This window comes from Anomaloglossus baeobatrachus, chromosome 1 (genome assembly GCF_048569485.1).
Source record: "Anomaloglossus baeobatrachus isolate aAnoBae1 chromosome 1, aAnoBae1.hap1, whole genome shotgun sequence".
Classification (NCBI taxonomy): Eukaryota; Metazoa; Chordata; class Amphibia; order Anura; family Aromobatidae; genus Anomaloglossus; species Anomaloglossus baeobatrachus.
This window is the reverse complement of record NC_134353.1, coordinates 46,511,717-46,531,241: the sequence shown is the minus strand read 5'-3', so window position 1 is coordinate 46,531,241 and position 19,525 is coordinate 46,511,717. Positions and strand designations below refer to the sequence as shown.

The window sequence follows — 19,525 nt, the reverse complement described above, 5'->3', positions numbered from 1 at the left end:
TAGATAGATAGAGGGATAGATATATAGATAGAGGGATAGATAGATAGATAGATAGATAGAGGGATAGATAGATAGATAGATAGATAGATAGAGGGATAGATATATAGATAGAGGGATAGATAGATAGATAGATAGAGGGATAGATGGATAGATAGATAGATAGATAGATAGATAGATAGATAGATAGATAGATAGATAGAGGGATAGATATATAGATAGAGGGATAGATAGATAGATAGATAGATAGATAGATAGATAGATAGATAGATAGATAGATAGATAGATAGATAGAGGGATAGATAGATAGATAGAGGGATAGATAGATAGATAGATAGATAGATAGATAGATAGAGGGATAGATATATAGATAGATAGATAGATAGATAGATAGATAGATAGATAGATAGATAGAGGGATAGATAGATAGATAGAGGGATAGATAGATAGATAGATAGATAGATAGATAGATAGATAGATAGAGGGATAGATATATAGATAGAGGGATAGATAGATAGATAGATAGATAGATAGATAGATAGATAGATAGATAGATAGATAGATAGAGCTCTGGCAAAAAATATGAGACCACATTTTCAGTTTTTCTGATTTTTCTCTTTATAGGTATATTTTTGAGTAAAATGTAAGTTGTTCTTTATTCTATAAACTAATGACAACGTCTCCAAATTTCCAGGCAATAAATTTTGTATTTATTTTCTGAAAATGAGAAATGGTCAGAATAACATAAAATGCACAGAATGCACAGCGCTTTCAGATCTCAAATAATGCAAAGAAAACAAGATCATAATCATTTAGAAACAACAATACTAATAATGTTTTACCTCAGGAAGAGTTAAAAAATCAATATTTTGTGGAATAACCATGATTTTAATCACAGCTTTCATGAGTCTTGGCTGCTTTTCACCAGTCTGTCACACTGCTTTTGGGTGACCTTACGCCACTCATGGTGCAAAAATGTAAGCAGTTATTCTTTGTTTGATGGCTTGTGACTATCTATCTTCCTTTTGATTACATTCCAGAGGTTTTCAATGGGGTTCAGATCTGGAGATTGGGCTGGCCATGAAAGGGTTTTGATGTGGTCAATTCATCCACACATTGATTGACCTAGCTGTGTGGCATGGTGCATTGTCCTGCTGGAAAAAACAGTCCTCAGAGTTGGGGAACATTGCCTGAGCAGAAGGAAGCAACTGTTTTTCCAGGATAATCTTGTATGCAGCTTGATTAATACATCCCTTGTAAACATGTTTGTTGAATTTTAATACCTAATTTTTAGCTTTGCCCAACACCTGGTCATCTAATGGTTAGACGGAGAGCAGGAGAGGCATGCCAGCCACAATGTTTTGCACCCACTGTGAAATTTGGTGGAGAATCAATAATGATCTGGAGATGCTTCAGCAAGGCTGGAATTGGGCAGGTTAATCTTTGCGAAGGATGTATGAATCAAGCCGCATACAAGGTTATCCTGGAAAAACAGTTGCTCCCTTCTGCTCAGGCAATGTTCCCCAACTCTGAGGACTGTTTTTTCCAGCAGGACCATGCGCCATGCCACACAGCTAGGTCAATCAATGTATAGATGAAGAACCACCACATCAAAGTGCTGTCATGACCAGCACAATCCCCAGACCTGAACCCCATTGAAAACCTCTGGAATGTAATCAAGCGGCAGATGGATAATCATAAGCCATCAAACAAGGAATAACTGCTTACATTTTTGCACCAGGAGTGGCCTAACGTCACCCAAAAGCAGTGTGACAGACCGGTGGAAAGCAGCCAAGACGCAGCAAAGCTGGGATTAAAAATCATGGTTATTCCACAAAATATTGATTTCTGAACTCTTCCTGAGGTAAAACATTATTAGTATTGTTGTTTCTAAATGATTATTAACTAGTTTGCTTTGCATTGTTTGAGGTGTGAAAGCACTGGGCATTTTTTTTTGTTATTTTGACCATTTCTCATTTTCAGAAAATTAATACAAAATTTATTGCTTGGAAATTCGGAGACGTTGTCAGTAGTTTATAGAATAATAGAACAATTTACATTTTGCTACAAAATATACTTATAAAGAGAGAAATCAGAAAAAGTGAAAATTTGTAAGTGGTCTCTTAGTTTTTGCCAGAGCTGTATATAGATAAAGATAGATAGATAGATAGAGGGATAGATAGATAGATAGATAGATAGATAGATAGAGGGATAGATAGAAAGATAGATAGATAGAAAGATAGAAAGATAGATAGATAGAAAGATAGATAGATAGATAGATAGATAGATAGATAGATAGATAGATAGATAGATAGATAGATAGATAGATAGATAGAGGGATAGATAGATAGATAGAGGGATAGATAGATAGATAGAGGGATAGATAGATAGATAGAGGGATAGATAGATAGATAGATAGATAGATAGAAAGATAGATAGATAGAAAGATAGATAGATAGAAAGATAGATAGATAGAGGGATAGATAGATAGATAGATAGATAGATGGATAGATAGATAGATAGATAGATAGATGGATAGATAGATAGAGGGATAGATAGATAGAGGGATAGATAGATAGAGGGATAGATAGATAGAGGGATAGATAGATATAGGGATAGATAGATAGAGGGATAGATGGATAGATAGGTAGATGATAGATAGATAGATAGAAGGATAGATGGATAGATAGATAGATAGATAGATAGAGGGATAGATAGGTAGATGATAGATAGATAGATAGAAGGATAGATAGATAGATAGATAGATAGAGGGATAGATAGATAGATAGATAGAGGGATAGATAGTTTGATAGAGGGATAGATAGATAGAGGGATAGATAGATAGATAGATAGAGGGATAGATAGTTTGATAGATAGATAGATAGATAGATAGATAGAGGGATAGATAGAGGGATAGAGGGATAGATAGATGAATAGGGGGATGACGATAGAAAGATACATACAGTATATACATATGAAATAATTAGAATGTGTAGAATAGAAGAAGATCCGGTCCCTCTCACAATCTCTTCCTACATAACTTAATTACTTCATGGCTTTTTCAGCTGACATGGAAAGTTGTTTAATATGGATATGATCCGCCAGCTGTATAGCCCCAGTAATCACCCGGTGACAGCTCCCTGCAGCGGCAGAAGTCGGACAGCGGGCAGATCCCTTCCACACAGCACACCTCCACAACCTGCCAGGTCTCCGTAGCAGTCTACCGGGTGTATATGTGCTGTGCGCACTCGCATGTCCCCATCTTTATCATCAATCCTAAATGTCCTTTCACACTCAGGTTTGACTTTGGGCCATGGAACTGACAGTCACTCATCAATCAGAGCGATGAACATTTCACTGAAAAGGTTGTGATCATGTTCTTTTTTTTCTTTGATTTATGTACTGTGCATTATTGCTCCTTGCTGGCTCTCGTTGAGAAGTGACAGGACACACATTGGGTTTCGAAAGACAAAAAAAAAAGCAAAGCAAAAATCCCTGTAGGCCGACAACCTTCACATGACCCTCTCTTGCCCTTTTGTGCAACATTTTTGACATTTTGACAGGTTTAATAGGCACCCGGGAGGCAGCAAAGAAAAAGAAAAGATCCAAACAATGTATCAGATTTTTTTAAAATGCTACAGAATACAAAAAAATGCCAAGCAAAAGCACCGATTGCACAGAAAGGAAAAGCAACAGCCATTAATCCTTAGTCCCAGTCATATACACCATAAAAGAAATGAGCCATAACTCAGACTTTGCACCATGGATCACCGATTGTCTACAGATCCTTAACGCAAAGTTTACAAGGCATGTAAGCAAAAGCAGTCAGAAAAGTAAAAAAAAGCACAAACAGAAGTGATACAAGACATAAAATACAGCGGAAAGGATGGAATGCAAACGTAACAGAGATGTAGAGTAAAGTTGGGATGACTTACCATGGATGAGTCCCTGCTTCCATTGCCGAAAAAGGCTCCTTCAGCGCAGGAGGGGAGTAGGTCGAGGGAAAGTTGACTATCCCTGCCACCAGCTATGACATCACCTGCTACGTCATAAAAGGTAGTGAAAGTGCTCTGCACTCCGGGCTGATTTTCAAGAAATATAGAAGAGAGAAAGTGTAAAAGAGTAAAAAAAGAAGAATGTACAAATTTGTTTAGGAAATTACAAAAAAGAAAAAGTAAAAAAAAAATAAATAAAAAAGTATGCACGAGGGTTCTTTATATAGTAAAAAAAACAAAAATAATTATAATATTTGATGCTCTAGCCTCTGGTACAGATGTATTTTGTAAAGGTTATTGACTTTAGAGGAACTTTTCAAATTTGGGAAAAAGTTTTCCCCTAGATTACAAAAGGATATACAATATAATAGATCCCCTCCCCCAAATGACTTTTTTTTTACAAGCAGAGCATTTTAACCACAATTAGAGGCAGCTGGTGATGTCATTACTAAGGATGGGTGAATAATTCCACTTATAGCCAATGGACAGAGCGTCAATTTTTTTTCCAAACCAGAAAAAAAAAATAATAATAAAGTGAGGTACTAAAAAAATGTCAAAATGAATGGATAGGAAAAAAAACAATGAAATGTATGGGTTACTATGAAATACTGAATATTGCTTACAACATCAGACTTTCAAAAATGACTCTATGGAGCGTCTGATCCATTCACCCATCCATAGTCAACACACTTTCATTAATATTTCGACATTATCATGTGGTTATAAACAGTGTATAGCAATTTAACAACCATCTATAAAAACTGAACATGCTATTCCATTTTTTTTTATTTTTAACTTTTTGGAAAACACAACAATAATGTGATATTATACTTTTTAAGTTGTATAAATGACATTTTATGTTTTTCTTTTCTAACATTTAGAATTTTAATTTTGAATATGTGACCAATAATTAATATTAAAGTGCACCAATCACCAGAATTTTCCTATATAACCTAAAGCCAGTGCTATACTGGCACTATCAGGCTGATTCTATACATACCTTTAGTTGTCAGACAGGATGTATAGGTTTTGAAATCCAAGCAAGTAAAGTTTGTAAAGTGAGCAGCTTTTTCATTGCCAGCAGCTGCCAATCAGCTGATAGCTGGGGTGGCTTTGATAGTGATTCCTGCCTTCTGCCTGTCCGTCCTCCCCTTCTCTGTTATTTATGCTAATTTATTATAGAATCATTTTACTAAGTGACTAGAAGGACCTGTGCTGATGTCATACCATGTGATCAGAAGGGGTGGGGCCTTAGCCAACATAGTTGATATCAGGAAGCAACATAATTTTTCTATTGAATGATTCCTCGCCCCTTCTGGTTACATGGATATGACATCAGGACAGGTCCTTCTAGTCACTTAGTAAAATTATTCTATAATATACTGTAATTAGCATAAATAACAGATCAGGGGAGGAATAACATGCAAGGAGATCGGAATCACTATGAAAATCCACCCCAGTTATCAGCTGATCGGTAGCTGCTGCCAATCAAAAGGCTGCCCATTTTAAAAACTTTATTTGCTTGTGTTTCAAAACCTACACATCCTATCTGACAACTACAGGTATGTATAGGATCAGCATGATAGTGCCAGTATAGCACTGGCTTTAGGTTATAAAGGAAAATCCTGGAGATTGGTACGCTTTAATATTGATAATAACAATAGTCACAAGTGGTTCTAAAACTTAAATTGATAATTAACTTTTTAATCAGTTCTGATTTATGTAATTTATTCTAAAAATGTATAACTTGGGTTTTATCTGTTAATGAATTGCCAAAGAAATTTGAGTACCTCGAAAGTGTTCTTTATCTGCTGCCCACACAAATCACTTCCTCTAATGCACATTGCACATTGTTTTCAATTATAAGTATAATTAAAAAAATATGATAAAGTGTAGAACAATTTGGAAATATGCAAAAATAATCAAGAAAAACAACATCTAAAAAAATTGCAAATGGAAATATAAAATAATACTGTATATTAAATAAAGAAAAATTACAATATTTACTTATAATACCAAGTCCATTTGAGCCAGTTCCTTGTTTTGTTCCCATTTGTAATGGGGAGTAAAGGATGGTAAAGGGGCTCCTCGACTGAGCCTAAGACTGGGGTCCCTGTGCTGTCCCTTATCCCAACAGTAGACATAAAGGCAGTCAGGGTTGAGCCTCCAACATGGCCCTGTCTCCTGTCCTGGCCCTGATGACTCTGTCCCCACCATCCAGGGAACAGACTGGGATGAAGACCCCAGGAATCCACCAAGAAGGAATGACTAAGAGAGGTAAAACAAAACTCATACACACCTAAAAGCTGCACTAGGGGATAACCAAAGGTGTATGGGTAAGGGTACAAAGGACAGGGGGTAGTAGAAATAACTTACAACAATCACAGCAGATAGCAGCAGCAGTAAGAACACATCCTCTCTGCTCCCTGGCTAGTTCCTAACCAAATAGAATAACCAGGAACCTCTCCAGGAAGCAGAGGCATTAAATACAGCGCCTTGAAGTGCTCAACTGAAGACAGCTGAGCAAGTCTGCTGCTGCAACAGGGAAGGGATTAACCCTTAAATGCCCAAAGGAAAAAAGCAAGGATTATATGTGCATGGTCTCAGATGGTTAATGAGAATGCTAACCCACACCTTGGCCTTATACATTTAACACCATTTTTCCTGTTGAAGAAGGTATTTATTTCTTTATTCTTGTTGATTCTTAATGATTTGCGCAAATCATAGCAAATTGAAGACCGCCCAGACTCCATTTTGCTACATTTCTGAAGACCAGGAAGGAGTCATAACACAGTAAACCTCTCTTTGGCCTTCCTCATACCTTTGTTACCTATGTCACTCCTGCGCAGTCTTCTGATAGACTCAGTTTCCTTCTTAACCCAATAAATAATTCATTAAATAGCCAGATAATAATAGAAATATCAATTTATTAGATATATCAAAATGATTTCCTAACAAAAAAATGTCAATATATAATATATAAATCACAATGAGCACAAGGGAGAAAAAGCACCTCAGAGCAGCGGGAAAGGGAATATAAGTATGTATGAGAGATCCCTTAGTAAATTAGTGGTCCATGTAAATATAATATACATAGTAAAGCCATTAAATTAAAGAGATACATGCCATTACACAACAAACAACCAACCTGTCTGCATTATCCCTCATCACTGGAATGACGCCAGACACCTGACGAAGGTTTTCACACCGAAACGCGCGTGTCGGGTCTCTGGTGCCATTCCAACGGCGGGGTATAATGCAGACAGGTTGGTTGTCTGTTATGTAATGGCATATATATCTCTAATTTAATGGCTATGCTATATATAATATATGTACATGGACCAACAATTTACTAAGGGATCTGTCATATATACTTATGTCACCTTTCCCGCTGGTCTGAGGCACTTTTTTGTCCCATGTGCTCATTGTGGTTTATATATTATATATTGAACATTTTTTGTTAGGAAATATTTTTAATATATCTAATAAATTGAGATTTTTATTAATATTTGGATACTATTATTATTACTATTTGCAGCAGCTATAGGAGAAGGGAAATGAGCCCAGCTTAGCCAGGATAGGTGCGCAAGAGCAGGTCAAGTGTGGGAAGGCAGAATATAGGTAAAAATAAAAACTCAATTATTTTACTCTTTTCCCTACAGCAGTGGTCCCCAACCTGTGGCCCATAATTTGTGGCTCGCATCTGTCTTCATACTTAATAGAGCAGCCCGGCGGCTGAGTAGTTAGCACTACAGCCTTGCAGTGCTGGGCTCCTGGGTTCTAATCAACTCAGGAAAACATCTGCAAGGAGTTTGTATGTTCTCCATGTGCTTGCGTGGGTTTCCGTCGGGTACTCCGGTTTCCTCCCACATTCAAAGACATGCTGATAGGGATCATATGTTGTTGTATACTTATGTTGTTGTGAGCCGCGTCGAGTCTTCGGAGAGGGACGGCATATAAGTTTGACCAATAAATAAATAAATAATTAAATAATTCATTAGCACCAGGTCTAGCAAACAGCTATGAGGAGCAAATCTCCGGATGGGGACCTTTGTGAGTAGCCCCACATAGAGGAGCAGATTGGAAAGGTGAGTATGGTAGGTATCCTTGGATCTTGGTATACTGTCTTGGTGTGATTTCTGTGGAAATGCTTTGGCTGTCATTATACCACTAATGGGTTCTCTAAGTATCACTACTGTGAGGGGTCTGGGAGTTGGATAGAGCTTGCTACCCTCTCTCAGAGCTAAATGTGGCACCCGACCCTCTTTCAGATCTTGTGGCTCTCAAGGTGAGAAGGGTTGGGGACCTCTGCCCTACAGATTCAATCGGCACCAAATCTGATTGATGCAAATCGAATCCCCCCAGCTGAATTGAGAGAATGTGTCAGAAACAACTTTTTAAGAGATTCGATCTACTCTTCAAGTAAGGTATAAGCTAAAAAAAATGAATTTGTATCTAGAAATACATAAATGTTTTAATTTAAGTGATACATATAAAATGCAGAAAATGTAGACCTGGAATCAATTTTAAAACTGCCTGGTTTACAGTTTCATAAGATGAGCCGAGATTATAGTATCAGTGAAATATAGAACTACAAACTTATTTTGCTGATGCTAAAGGACAAGATAAAAAATAAAAATAAATCTTTCCAGCGTTCCCAAATTTTTGGAAAAAAATGTATTAAATTGTTTCCTCTTTTTAAATATTCTTTCTAGAATTTTAAATATTAAACTTTTAATTATCTAATGAAAGCAAGTACCATATCTGAGGAGGTCTACAAGGTACAGTATATCCGTTATAATAGGGATGAGCGAATCTGAACTGTAAGCTGTAACTGAACCCCAAACACAGACTTTTGACTGTACATCCGGTTCCTGTTCCGGTTTGTCACCCAAATAAAGCTTATTGAAAAGGGGGCTTTACACGGTACGACCGATTGTGCAATTTCACAATCGATCATACCCGCCCCCGTCGTTTGTGCGTCACGGGCAAATCGCTGCCCGTGGCACGCAAAGTCGGTAACCCCCGTCATACGTACTTACCTCTCGTGCGACCTCGCTGTGGGCAGCGAACGTCCACTTCCTGGAGTGGGAGGGACGTTCGGCGTCACTGCGACGTCACACGGCCGCCGGCCAATGGAAGCGGAGGGGCGGAGATGAGTGGGGCATAAAACATCCCGCCCACCTCCTTCCTTCACATAGCCGGCGGCGGCCGCGTGACGCAGGTGAGCTGCTGTTCATCGTTCCCGGGGTGTCACACGGAGCGACGTGTGCTACTCCGGAAATGATTAACAACTAAATTAAACGATATTATGGAACCTAGCGAGCAGTACACGACTCATGATTTGTGAGCGATACTGCGTCGCTAGGAGGTGTCACAAAGGCCGGCATCACCAGCGATGCCGGATGTGCGTCACAAAAACCGTGACCCGGACGATCTATCGCACGATAGATTGTCTGGTGTAAAGCAGCCTAAAGGTTGCAGAGCAACCAATCAGCAAGCTTTTAGGCTGTGGGCACTTCCGGAGACGTCACAGCCATGTCAAGTATTGCAAGGAAATTCGCAATAAAAAAAATGATGTGCGCTACAAATGGAAGTTAAATGGTTGTAAGAGCAGGATAGTTATTCATACCGTGTTTCCCGGAAGATTACCCTGCAGTCAGACTCTTTTTCAGGCCTACTCATTAAGGTTCATCGATATTCACTGCTTCCACTGACCACCCTCTATGCCAGTGTTTGTGATTGGTTGCAGACTGCTTTACATTCCCCCCACCCTGAATTCACATCTATGATTGGTTGCAGTCAGTTTGTTGTATAGTGGTATAAAAATAAGTCATTTTAAAAAAATTGCGTAGTCTACTGCCATATTTTTATAGCCAGCGCAGGTAAAACAACAGCTGCAGGCTGTAGCTTCCACCTGTGAGCTTTACCTTGGCTGGATATTAAAACAGAGGGTGAAAAAAGATGTAGGTCCCATCATTTTTGATATTCAGCCACAGTAAAGCAGACAGGTGGGGGCTGGTGTTATCAGGATGGGAGTAGCCATAGTTATTGACCCCCCAGCCTAAAAATACCATCCCGCAGCTGTCCAGAATTGGCACTTGACATTAGATATGCATTACCAGGTACTTTACCTGGCTCATCCTGATTGCCCTGGTGCAGTGGTAATCCCAGTAATATAAGAGGTTAATGACAGCTGTGATTTGTCAACTGCCATCAAGCCTTAGATTAGTAATGGGAAGAAACTACGAGACCCTCCGTTACTTGTTTTTCTGTAAGTGAAAAGAAATAAAAGCACAAATAATGAAAAAAAAAATTAATTTGAAATAAAATACACATACCCACTTTCATGCCTTTATTAACTGCCAAAAAATCCTTGCAGATCTGATGTAATCCATATCAAGTCCCACAACGATCCTTAGGTTTGATACATACAGAGCCTGAAGAGAGGGAAAACATGTCCACCATCTGCAGGCTCCGGGAAACACTGACAGTAGCGGGGGGACCCGGCTGTGGGTAGGTGATATCACTCAGTTCAGCGGTGGGCACATTTGAGCTCCTTCGTTGCTCTAAATGAAATTGCTGCCAGACTGTTGGATTGCAGGTCACGGCTGTGACCCACAATCTGACAGTCTGGCAACTGTTTCAACTTTCATTAGGGGTAGAGAGGAAGCCCTTAGTGTGACCTTTGCTGAACTGAGTGACATCCCCTGCACACAGCTGGGTCCCCCGCTGGCTGGTTACATCACTCAGTTCAGTGAAGGTCACACCTGGGTTCCCTCTCTGATCTCAGTGAATGTGCTGTCGGTCTGTCGGATTGTTTGTCATGGCTGAGACCCGCAATCCAACAATCTGGCAGCACTTTCACTAACAGCAGTGATGGAGCCCGGGTGTGACCTCTGTTCAACTTAGCTGTGTCCCCCCGCTGCTGTCAGTGTTTCTCGAAGCCTACAGACAGCGGACATGTTTAACCTCTCTGCAGGCTCAGGATGTAGCAGAGCTGAGGATCGTTGTGGGACTTTGTATGGATTACATCAGATCTGCAATGGTGTTTTGGGGTCAATTAAATGGTGGAGGGTGTGTGTTTTGTATTTCAAATAAATGATTTTTTTGGTGTTTGTATTTTATTTCTTTTCATTTACAGGAATAGTAATGGGAGGGTCTCATAGACACCCATTACTTCCCATTACTAATCTAGGACTCGATGGCAACTATCATTTGTTGAAATTTTACAGCTGTCATTAACCCCTAATATTACCCCAATTGCTACTGCACCAGGTCAATTGAGATGAACGAGATTAAGCCCCAGGTTTGGCGCATTTATTGTGATGTGCATATTCTGGGCAGCTGTGAGCTGGTAGGTTTAGGCGGGGGTGGAGTGGGGGGGCAATATCCATGGCGACTTCCATCCTGATAATACCAGTCCCCCTTGTCTACCTTACCAAGTTTGGATATCAAAAATAGGGGTGACCCAACACCTTTTTTCCCCCTCTCTTTTGATGTCCAGCCATGGTAAAACTCACAGGTGGGGGCTGCAGCATGCAGATGTTGTTTTTCCCAAGCTGGCTAATAAAATATGAGCTTCATAGGAGGACAAGGATGACAGCCCCCTTCAGTTCCATGGGTTTGTGTCATTCAAATGTTACTGGAAGAAATTGATAGCAAAATATAAAATGATGTCTGGGTCTTGATTGGTGGGGGTGTGTTAGCCAGCACTCTTGGTGCCGGCTAAAACTGCTATGTTGTGTAGCAGTACAGATCCATTGATGGAATAGTGGCTGCTGCTGGGTAGTACAAATTTGCCACCTATTGAGGGTTAAATATGCAGTAGCCAAGCCATGGCCCCTATTCAGTTGATGGATCTGTGCTGTGTATCTCTGCAACTTAGCAGTTCTGGATGGTACTGTCACCAGTGTCACACCCTCCCAAATCCGACACTGATGATGTATCCTAATGACATGTTGTATTACCTCAGTGCGAGCCATTCAAACACTGCAAGTGGCTCACACTGGGTCGAGGTTGAGTATACTCGAACACAGTAATGCTTCATCAAGTGGTTAGTGTGACGCCCTGGACTAGCCAGGTAGTCACAGATAGCGCCCCGCACAACACCAGTACCTCACTAGGTAACACCAGCCAAACCATAAACCCTAGTCACCTCCCTCAGTGCTTGATGGACACACCAGGGGGCGGAGCCAGGCGCTTGGCCATGCCCACCAAGGAGTTCAGAGGGCCTGAGGCAGGAAACACAGTCAGTTGTCAGGGAGAGTTGAGTTTGAGTGAGTGAGGAGTGAAGGAGTCTGACAGGTGCTGGGGTTGGAGCCCGGGCACCTTTGGCTAGGAGGCAGACGGTGGCCTAGCCTGCAGGAACCAGGAAGACGGCTCGGTGGAACCGTGGTAGACCGGGACAGGGTAGTGGCCCGCCGGTACCGAACCGGGGAACCGACTGGAAACCGGAGCACACAGGGGGTACTCCGACCCTGAAACGAGGTCCAGAATCCACTGGACTGAGTTAATTAACTGATTGCGGTATGGACTATAGGTCCTTTCCCACCCAAGTCCCGACTGAAGACAACAGCCCACCGAGGGGGATCGAAAGCCACCACACAGGCAGAGAGATCCCACGGGCCAGCGTCTGCGGGCAAAAGGGCTCTCCCGACATACATACAGCCGGGGAGCGGACTCCGGTCGCTGAAGAGCAGGCAGTCTACACATACACTACACGGTGCAGGAAAAAGGCAAAGACCACCGAACTGGGTGGGGGACCAGATGCAGCCGGCTGAGGGCACCGACCACCATCAACTTTGATTACCAGAGACTTGTGTGTGTCAATAACAGTGAGTACAACAGTGCCATCCGGCCGCGCACCACCCTGCACCACCCAGCTCTTCCCAACGGGTCCCAGGGCCATCACCCCTGCCCACGGAGGGGTTAACACCTTGCTGCATCACCATCTCCCCCGGGTGCCCAGTAACCGCAGCGGTGGTGTTCACCTTCACCACAACCCGTGGGTGGCGTCACGAACTTAAACACGGCTCCGGCCATACACCTACCTACAACCCCCTAAGTAGCGCCAGCATCCTTTCAGAGCGAAGTGACCCAGGGTCCGGAGATGCTCGAGCCACCCACCAACGAGCCCGGATCCGAGCGGCTTGGCAGCACATTAGCATTCGTAAAGCACACAAACTTTGAACTCAAAAAATGATTTTTTGTAAAGTCTGTGTTTGGTATGAACACCAAACTTTACTGTTAAGGCCTGCTCATCTCTAGCCATGATTACAGAGCACATTATCCATGCAGCAAATCACTGAAATCAGTGGCTTTGCTTATATATACAACAAGAGCTTTAATGTGGTTACTCATGGAATGGTGAGAGATATTTCTATATACAGTACTATTATTTAGACTTTTTTAATTTTCAAAAAGAATACAATTTTTGTATTGTTCTAATTTATGTCCACTTTTAAACTATAACATGTTATAAATTACCAGTTTGGTTTTGGTAACATTTAATAGCTTCATCTATGCCACAAATTTTTTTTGTAAAAACAATATAAAAGTGGAAAATAATACTAAAAAATCTCAGCGTTAGAATGATTCATTCCAATAGGTTAAAGAATAAAAAAAAATGTTTGAAATTTCATAGTCATCAATTGGAATATTCAAATTAGAAAACAAGTCATGAGACCTTCATTACCGATCTCTCGAAGGAGCGTGAATATGATTAGATTGAAGAATATAAAAAGTCTATGAGAACCTGTCTGAGGATAACCTCAACTCATCTGTCCTATCCTTTGAATGATCGGTGGGGGTGGAAGTCTCAGAACTAGAGTTGAGAGAGTACCAAACTATTCGTACTTGCTATACTCATAAGGAGTACTGTCTAATACTCGCTACTCATTCCGAATAGTGTGTGCAATGCAAGTCAATGGGGAAAAACTGGCAAAGTAAGGCTGCTTTCATACTACGTTTTTTTAGCATGCATCATGAACATTTTTTTGCTGCAAAAGCGGATCCTGCTTTTGCAAAGAAAAACGCATGTGTTATTTTGCAGGATCCTGTCACTTTAAGTTTATTGGCGGGCATTGGAGTCATGTGATCGGGAGTGAGGGGAACTGAACGTCAAAGACTGGGAGCCATCGTCTGACAGCTGCGGAGGCTCGTAACCAAGGTAAACATCGGGTAACTTGCTTGGATACCCGATATTTACATTGGTTACGAGCGTCTGCAGCTGCTAGGAGCCGGCTCCCTGCACACATAACCAAGATAAACATCGGGTAACTAAGGCCGCAGTTACCTGATATTTACCTTGGTTACGAGCATCCTCCGCCCTAAGGTGGGGGAGAGAGGAGAGAGACAGGGAGGGGGAGAGAGGGAGGGGGAGAGAGGGACTGATCACGCGAGGCTGGTTTCTGGGCATGCTCAGTACAGCAAGCAGGATCCTGTCTATCAGCATGCCAGCGTTCACATGCTGTTTAGTCAGGATCCAGCAATTTGCAGTATTTGGACGCAGCTCAAAAACGCTACAAGTAGCGTTTTTGAAAAAAGTTAAAAAACTGCAAGTCGCTGGATCCTCACTATAACGCACACAAACGCAGGTGAACGCATGTTGACGCGAGTCCATTGCAAATGCATTGAAATGAAAACGCATTTGCACTGGATCCGTTTTTGCGTTACAAAAACGTTCATGACGCATGTTAAAAAAACGTAGTGTGAAAGCCGCCTAACCAGTAACTCGAATGCTGCACTATTCACTACTCACTTGAATAGTACGGCATTCGTGTTACTCATTACTTTGCCAGTTTTCCCCATTGACTTGCATTGCACTTGCTATTCAGGATGAATACGCGAGCAGTACACAGTACTTTTTATGAGCATAGCGAGTACGAACAGCCGAACTTCCAAGGGGTGTCTACAATAAATTAAAACTTTATAAAAAGTTTAGCCAAGATTTAAATATTATTGTGAGGATTTAGACGTTTTAAACCTTTGCTTGGGAAATTAGTAATTATTAAAATAGACGTGTCCTTTTTATAGATGAAACCTTTTCAGTAACTTTTAGAATTTTATTTATTTATTTTAGCAAAGTGTCAAAAGCCTCTTGTCAAATGTTTCAAAAATGTCAAAATATAAATAAAAAGTAAAATTTTTTTTCCCACCAATGCATAATGCAGCTGGTGACCTTATGTCTAGCATCCCAAGGTAAATTTTGTCTGACACAAGCATCTATGAATAGTGGGAAGATATGTAAATGTTGATGATTTGTGTAATCATGACTGCAGTTGTATTGGTTATAGGAATGTATTTATGCTAGCTTGCTGGATGCTAAGAATTATGTAAAAGTGTCGAGATACTGGCTGTTAGGTGAGTGTAATCGCTAATTTGAGGAAAAGTAATTGTATTTTGGGTGCCATTAAATTCTCATCATATTTTCCATACACATACTTTCACCATGAAGCGGTTCCCAAAAGTATGTGTTGAGTTCAGTCGAAACAATTGCAGAAATAATTTTGCATCATTTTCTCTGATGATAATAAGGCAGTAGAGCACAACTGAGAATATATTACAAGATAATCAAAAGATAATTACAGCCTTGTTCAAAAGAAAGGACAGAAGGAAACATGCTCCACAGTTATGGATAGGAATATATTAGAACCTACCAAGACGGACATGGTCAAGTTTAAAAAATATTCTACAAGACTTCTTAAAATTGGTAGAATTTTGTTTTAAAGCATTATAATAAAGCCAAATGAATCCACAAATAGGACGCTTGGTCAGTACAGTCTCCATTCCTTACCAGACATTAAATATTTTTTTTTTATGATTATTGTCATCTGTGGATGTATTAGACTTTAATTTTATATATATATATATATATATATATATATATATATATATATATATATATTTATCTATATATATGCTTCCTGATAAAGCCCAGTGAGGCGAAACATGCGTCGGGGCGCCTCTCTTTTCCTGCTCTCTAAGTGTTTGATCACTGAATATGGCCCAAGGTATTGTCTGTTTGCCTTCATGTTTGGGCACTATTGAAGGATTCAGCTCACCCATTACGAGTCCATATTCAGTGGTCAGTGCACGGGCAGATAGCAGGCCGGCTCCTGGGTCAAGATTCTTTAAGGTTCAAATTATGATTTTGTCCAGCACCGTCCAATTTACAGTATACCTTCAATCCACGAAAAACTTTTTAATTTAAAAATTATATTTTTATTGTGCATATGAAAAAAAAATTATCTTTTAAAAACACGTCTATCCGTTCTTATTTTTAAATATGCACAATAAAAATAGAATTTTTAAAATGAAAACGTTTTTCGTGGATTGAAGATATATATTGGACGGTACTGGACAAAAATCTAATTTGAACCTTAAACTATGTTTTGACATTGGCGATTGGATGGTAGCTTAAGTTCATATGTAGTTGTTCCATTTTGAGCTACATACTGAAGTGACAGCAAGTGGCCATAGAAAATGACCACCCACTGCGAGTTTCCAGCAGAGACAGAACTGCATGATGAGTGGTGACATCACTCAGGTTAGTTGTGGTCACAGCTAGAGGTTCCCAAGGCCACCACAAGTAGCCTGGCCTCAGGGAACCTCAATGAACTCAGTGACCTCACCTCAGAAGGTCCCCTGAGGTGAGGTTAGCTGCAGTCACAGGTGGAGGGCCAAGGGAACCTCCAGCTGTTGCTGCAACTAACCTGACTGATGTCAACGCTGATGGCATAACTCAGTCGTTTCTTGAAGTGGGCAGTCATGCTCTATGGCCACACGCTGTCACTTCAGATGTACCAGAGCTGGGATCGATGTGGGACCTCGTAGTGTGGATTATGTCGGACCTAGGTCTTTTGGCGGTTAATAAAGTGGTGAAAGAGGGTGTGTTTTTGATATTTTATTTCAAATACAGGATTTCTCCGGTGTTTCTGTTTATTTATTTACATTTAGAGATTAGCAATGGGGCAGGGTCTCATAGACCCTTTTACTAATGTAGAGTTTAGTGGCAGCTGTGGGCTGCCATTAACCCCTTATTACCCCGATTGCCACTGCACCAGGGAAATCGGGAAGAGCCAAGTAAAGTGCCAGGATTGTCACTTCTAATGGACTTTAAATATATATATTTATGCCTCCTGATGAAGCCCATTGTGGTGAAACATGCTCCTCTCTTTTCCTGCTCTCCATTTGTTTGATCACTGAATATAGCCCAAGGTATTGTCCATTTGCCTTCATGTTTGGGCACTATGTTTTGACATTGGTGATTGGATGGTAGCTTAATTTCATATGTAGTTGTTCCATTTTGAGCCATACAGAGATACTATCAACATGGTTACTGTTGTTTTTTGGCCATAGTTTGCCCTCTTGCACTTGTTATATTCATTATAGTATACCCATATTCATGCTGGGCCATAATTATGGGCATGATGGTCTATAACTATTCACATGGTCTGCGGTGCCTCTTTAGATTGTGAAACGTTCTTTTCCCTTTCCTTCCATTTTTTTCTGTGGTGTTTTTTCCTTCCATATATTTATTACTTTTGTTTTTTGCATTTATATGTAATAAAATTTGTCATTTGCATTCTTAAACTTTGGTGTTGTTCTTCCCAAAGATATGGGCTCGGTCCTAATTGCCTCAGCACTTTATTCTATTTTAGGTTTGTTAGCATTTTTTGCCACTAATGCAATCTTATATGTGGATATTCCTTTGTAGGTTTATTAATATATATTTAGTTATTTAGCTATTTCTTTTTTAATTATAAGTTAAAGTTACCGGAAAATTACCAAAACATATTAAAACAATAAATAGTGATCTAGGGGAACTAATTAAAATAAATTCAAACTATTACGAGTTCTTACAGTTACTTGAGTGCTTAATATACAATAATTAGAGTATACATTTGTATTTTACAAAGGTTGGGATGAGGATGACTATTTCCATCAAATAAACTTAATATATGTAAAATATTAACAATCAGGGTCTTAAGCCCGCTTTAAACAATAGGATAAAGAGTTGCACACCAGTCACAATGTATAGGGGAATAATGAAAAGCATAACTGCTATAGGAATACTAGACTGAAAAATACAATGGACTATGTGAAATAAGTGAAAAATATGAAAATGGTATCTGCATAACTGCTATGAAAAATAGGAATGAGAGATATTTAGCCATTGTATTGATCAATGCAAAGGAGCCCCAAAACCAAACGCCAAGGTAATCTCTATTTTTGGGGTCCCTAACCTATGTGTAACCTCACCTGCAGTTAAAAACTTGCTCTGTATGGGAAGCAAGGGACCAAGCTATATATGTGTGTGAAATAAGACACATGGCTATGGGTGGGGCAGGGTTCTCAGACAAAAAGTGCATACTAACTAAAGAATGTATGTCTGGAACACCAATGGTGTGAACAGGGTGCAAGACTCAAAAATATGCAACTAAACAATAGGATAAAGAGTTGCACACCAGTCACAATGTATAGGGGAATAATGAAAAGCATAACTGCTATAGGAATACTAGACTGAAAAATACAATGGACTATGTGAAATAAGTGAAAAATATGAAAATGGTATCTGCATAACTGCTATGAAAAATAGGAATGAGAGATATTTAGCCATTGTATTGATCAATGCAAAGGAGCCCCAAAACCAAACGCCAAGGTAATCTCTATTTTTGGGGTCCCTAACCTATGTGTAACCTCACCTGCAGTTAAAAACTTGCTCTGTATGGGAAGCAAGGGACCAAGCTATATATGTGTGTGAAATAAGACACATGGCTATGGGTGGGGCAGGGTTCTCAGACAAAAAGTGCATACTAACTAAAGAATGTATGTCTGGAACACCAATGGTGTGAACAGGGTGCAAGACTCAAAAATATGCAACTAAACAATAGGATAAAGAGTTGCACACCAGTCACAATGTATAGGGGAATAATGAAAAGCATAACTGCTATAGGAATACTAGACTGAAAAATACAATGGACTATGTGAAATAAGTGAAAAATATGAAAATGGTATCTGCATAACTGCTATGAAAAATAGGAATGAGAGATATTTAGCCATTGTATTGATCAATGCAAAGGAGCCCCAAAACCAAACGCCAAGGTAATCTCTATTTTTGGGGTCCCTAACCTATGTGTAACCTCACCTGCAGTTAAAAACTTGCTCTGTATGGGAAGCAAGGGACCAAGCTATATATGTGTGTGAAATAAGACACATGGCTATGGGTGGGGCAGGGTTCTCAGACAAAAAGTGCATACTAACTAAAGAATGTATGTCTGGAACACCAATGGTGTGAACAGGGTGCAAGACTCAAAAATATGCAACTAAACAATAGGATAAAGAGTTGCACACCAGTCACAATGTATAGGGGAATAATGAAAAGCATAACTGCTATAGGAATACTAGACTGAAAAATACAATGGACTATGTGAAATAAGTGAAAAATATGAAAATGGTATCTGCATAACTGCTATGAAAAATAGGAATGAGAGATATTTAGCCATTGTATTGATCAATGCAAAGGAGCC

At 39.9% G+C, this 19,525-nt stretch overlaps 1 protein-coding gene across 2 annotated transcripts in view; it reads right to left on the bottom strand.

The window, feature by feature from the left end:
• The window catches only part of CTNNA2 (catenin alpha 2), a 3,064,502-nt gene that overhangs the window by 100,108 nt on the left and 2,944,869 nt on the right, over window positions 1-19,525 (bottom strand). For both annotated transcript variants that reach the window (XM_075346593.1, XM_075346583.1), the window contains exon 19: window positions 3,933-4,079. In XM_075346593.1, coding sequence (XP_075202708.1) covers window positions 3,933-4,079 — 147 coding nt within the window. The remainder of the gene's footprint in view (window positions 1-3,932; window positions 4,080-19,525) is intronic.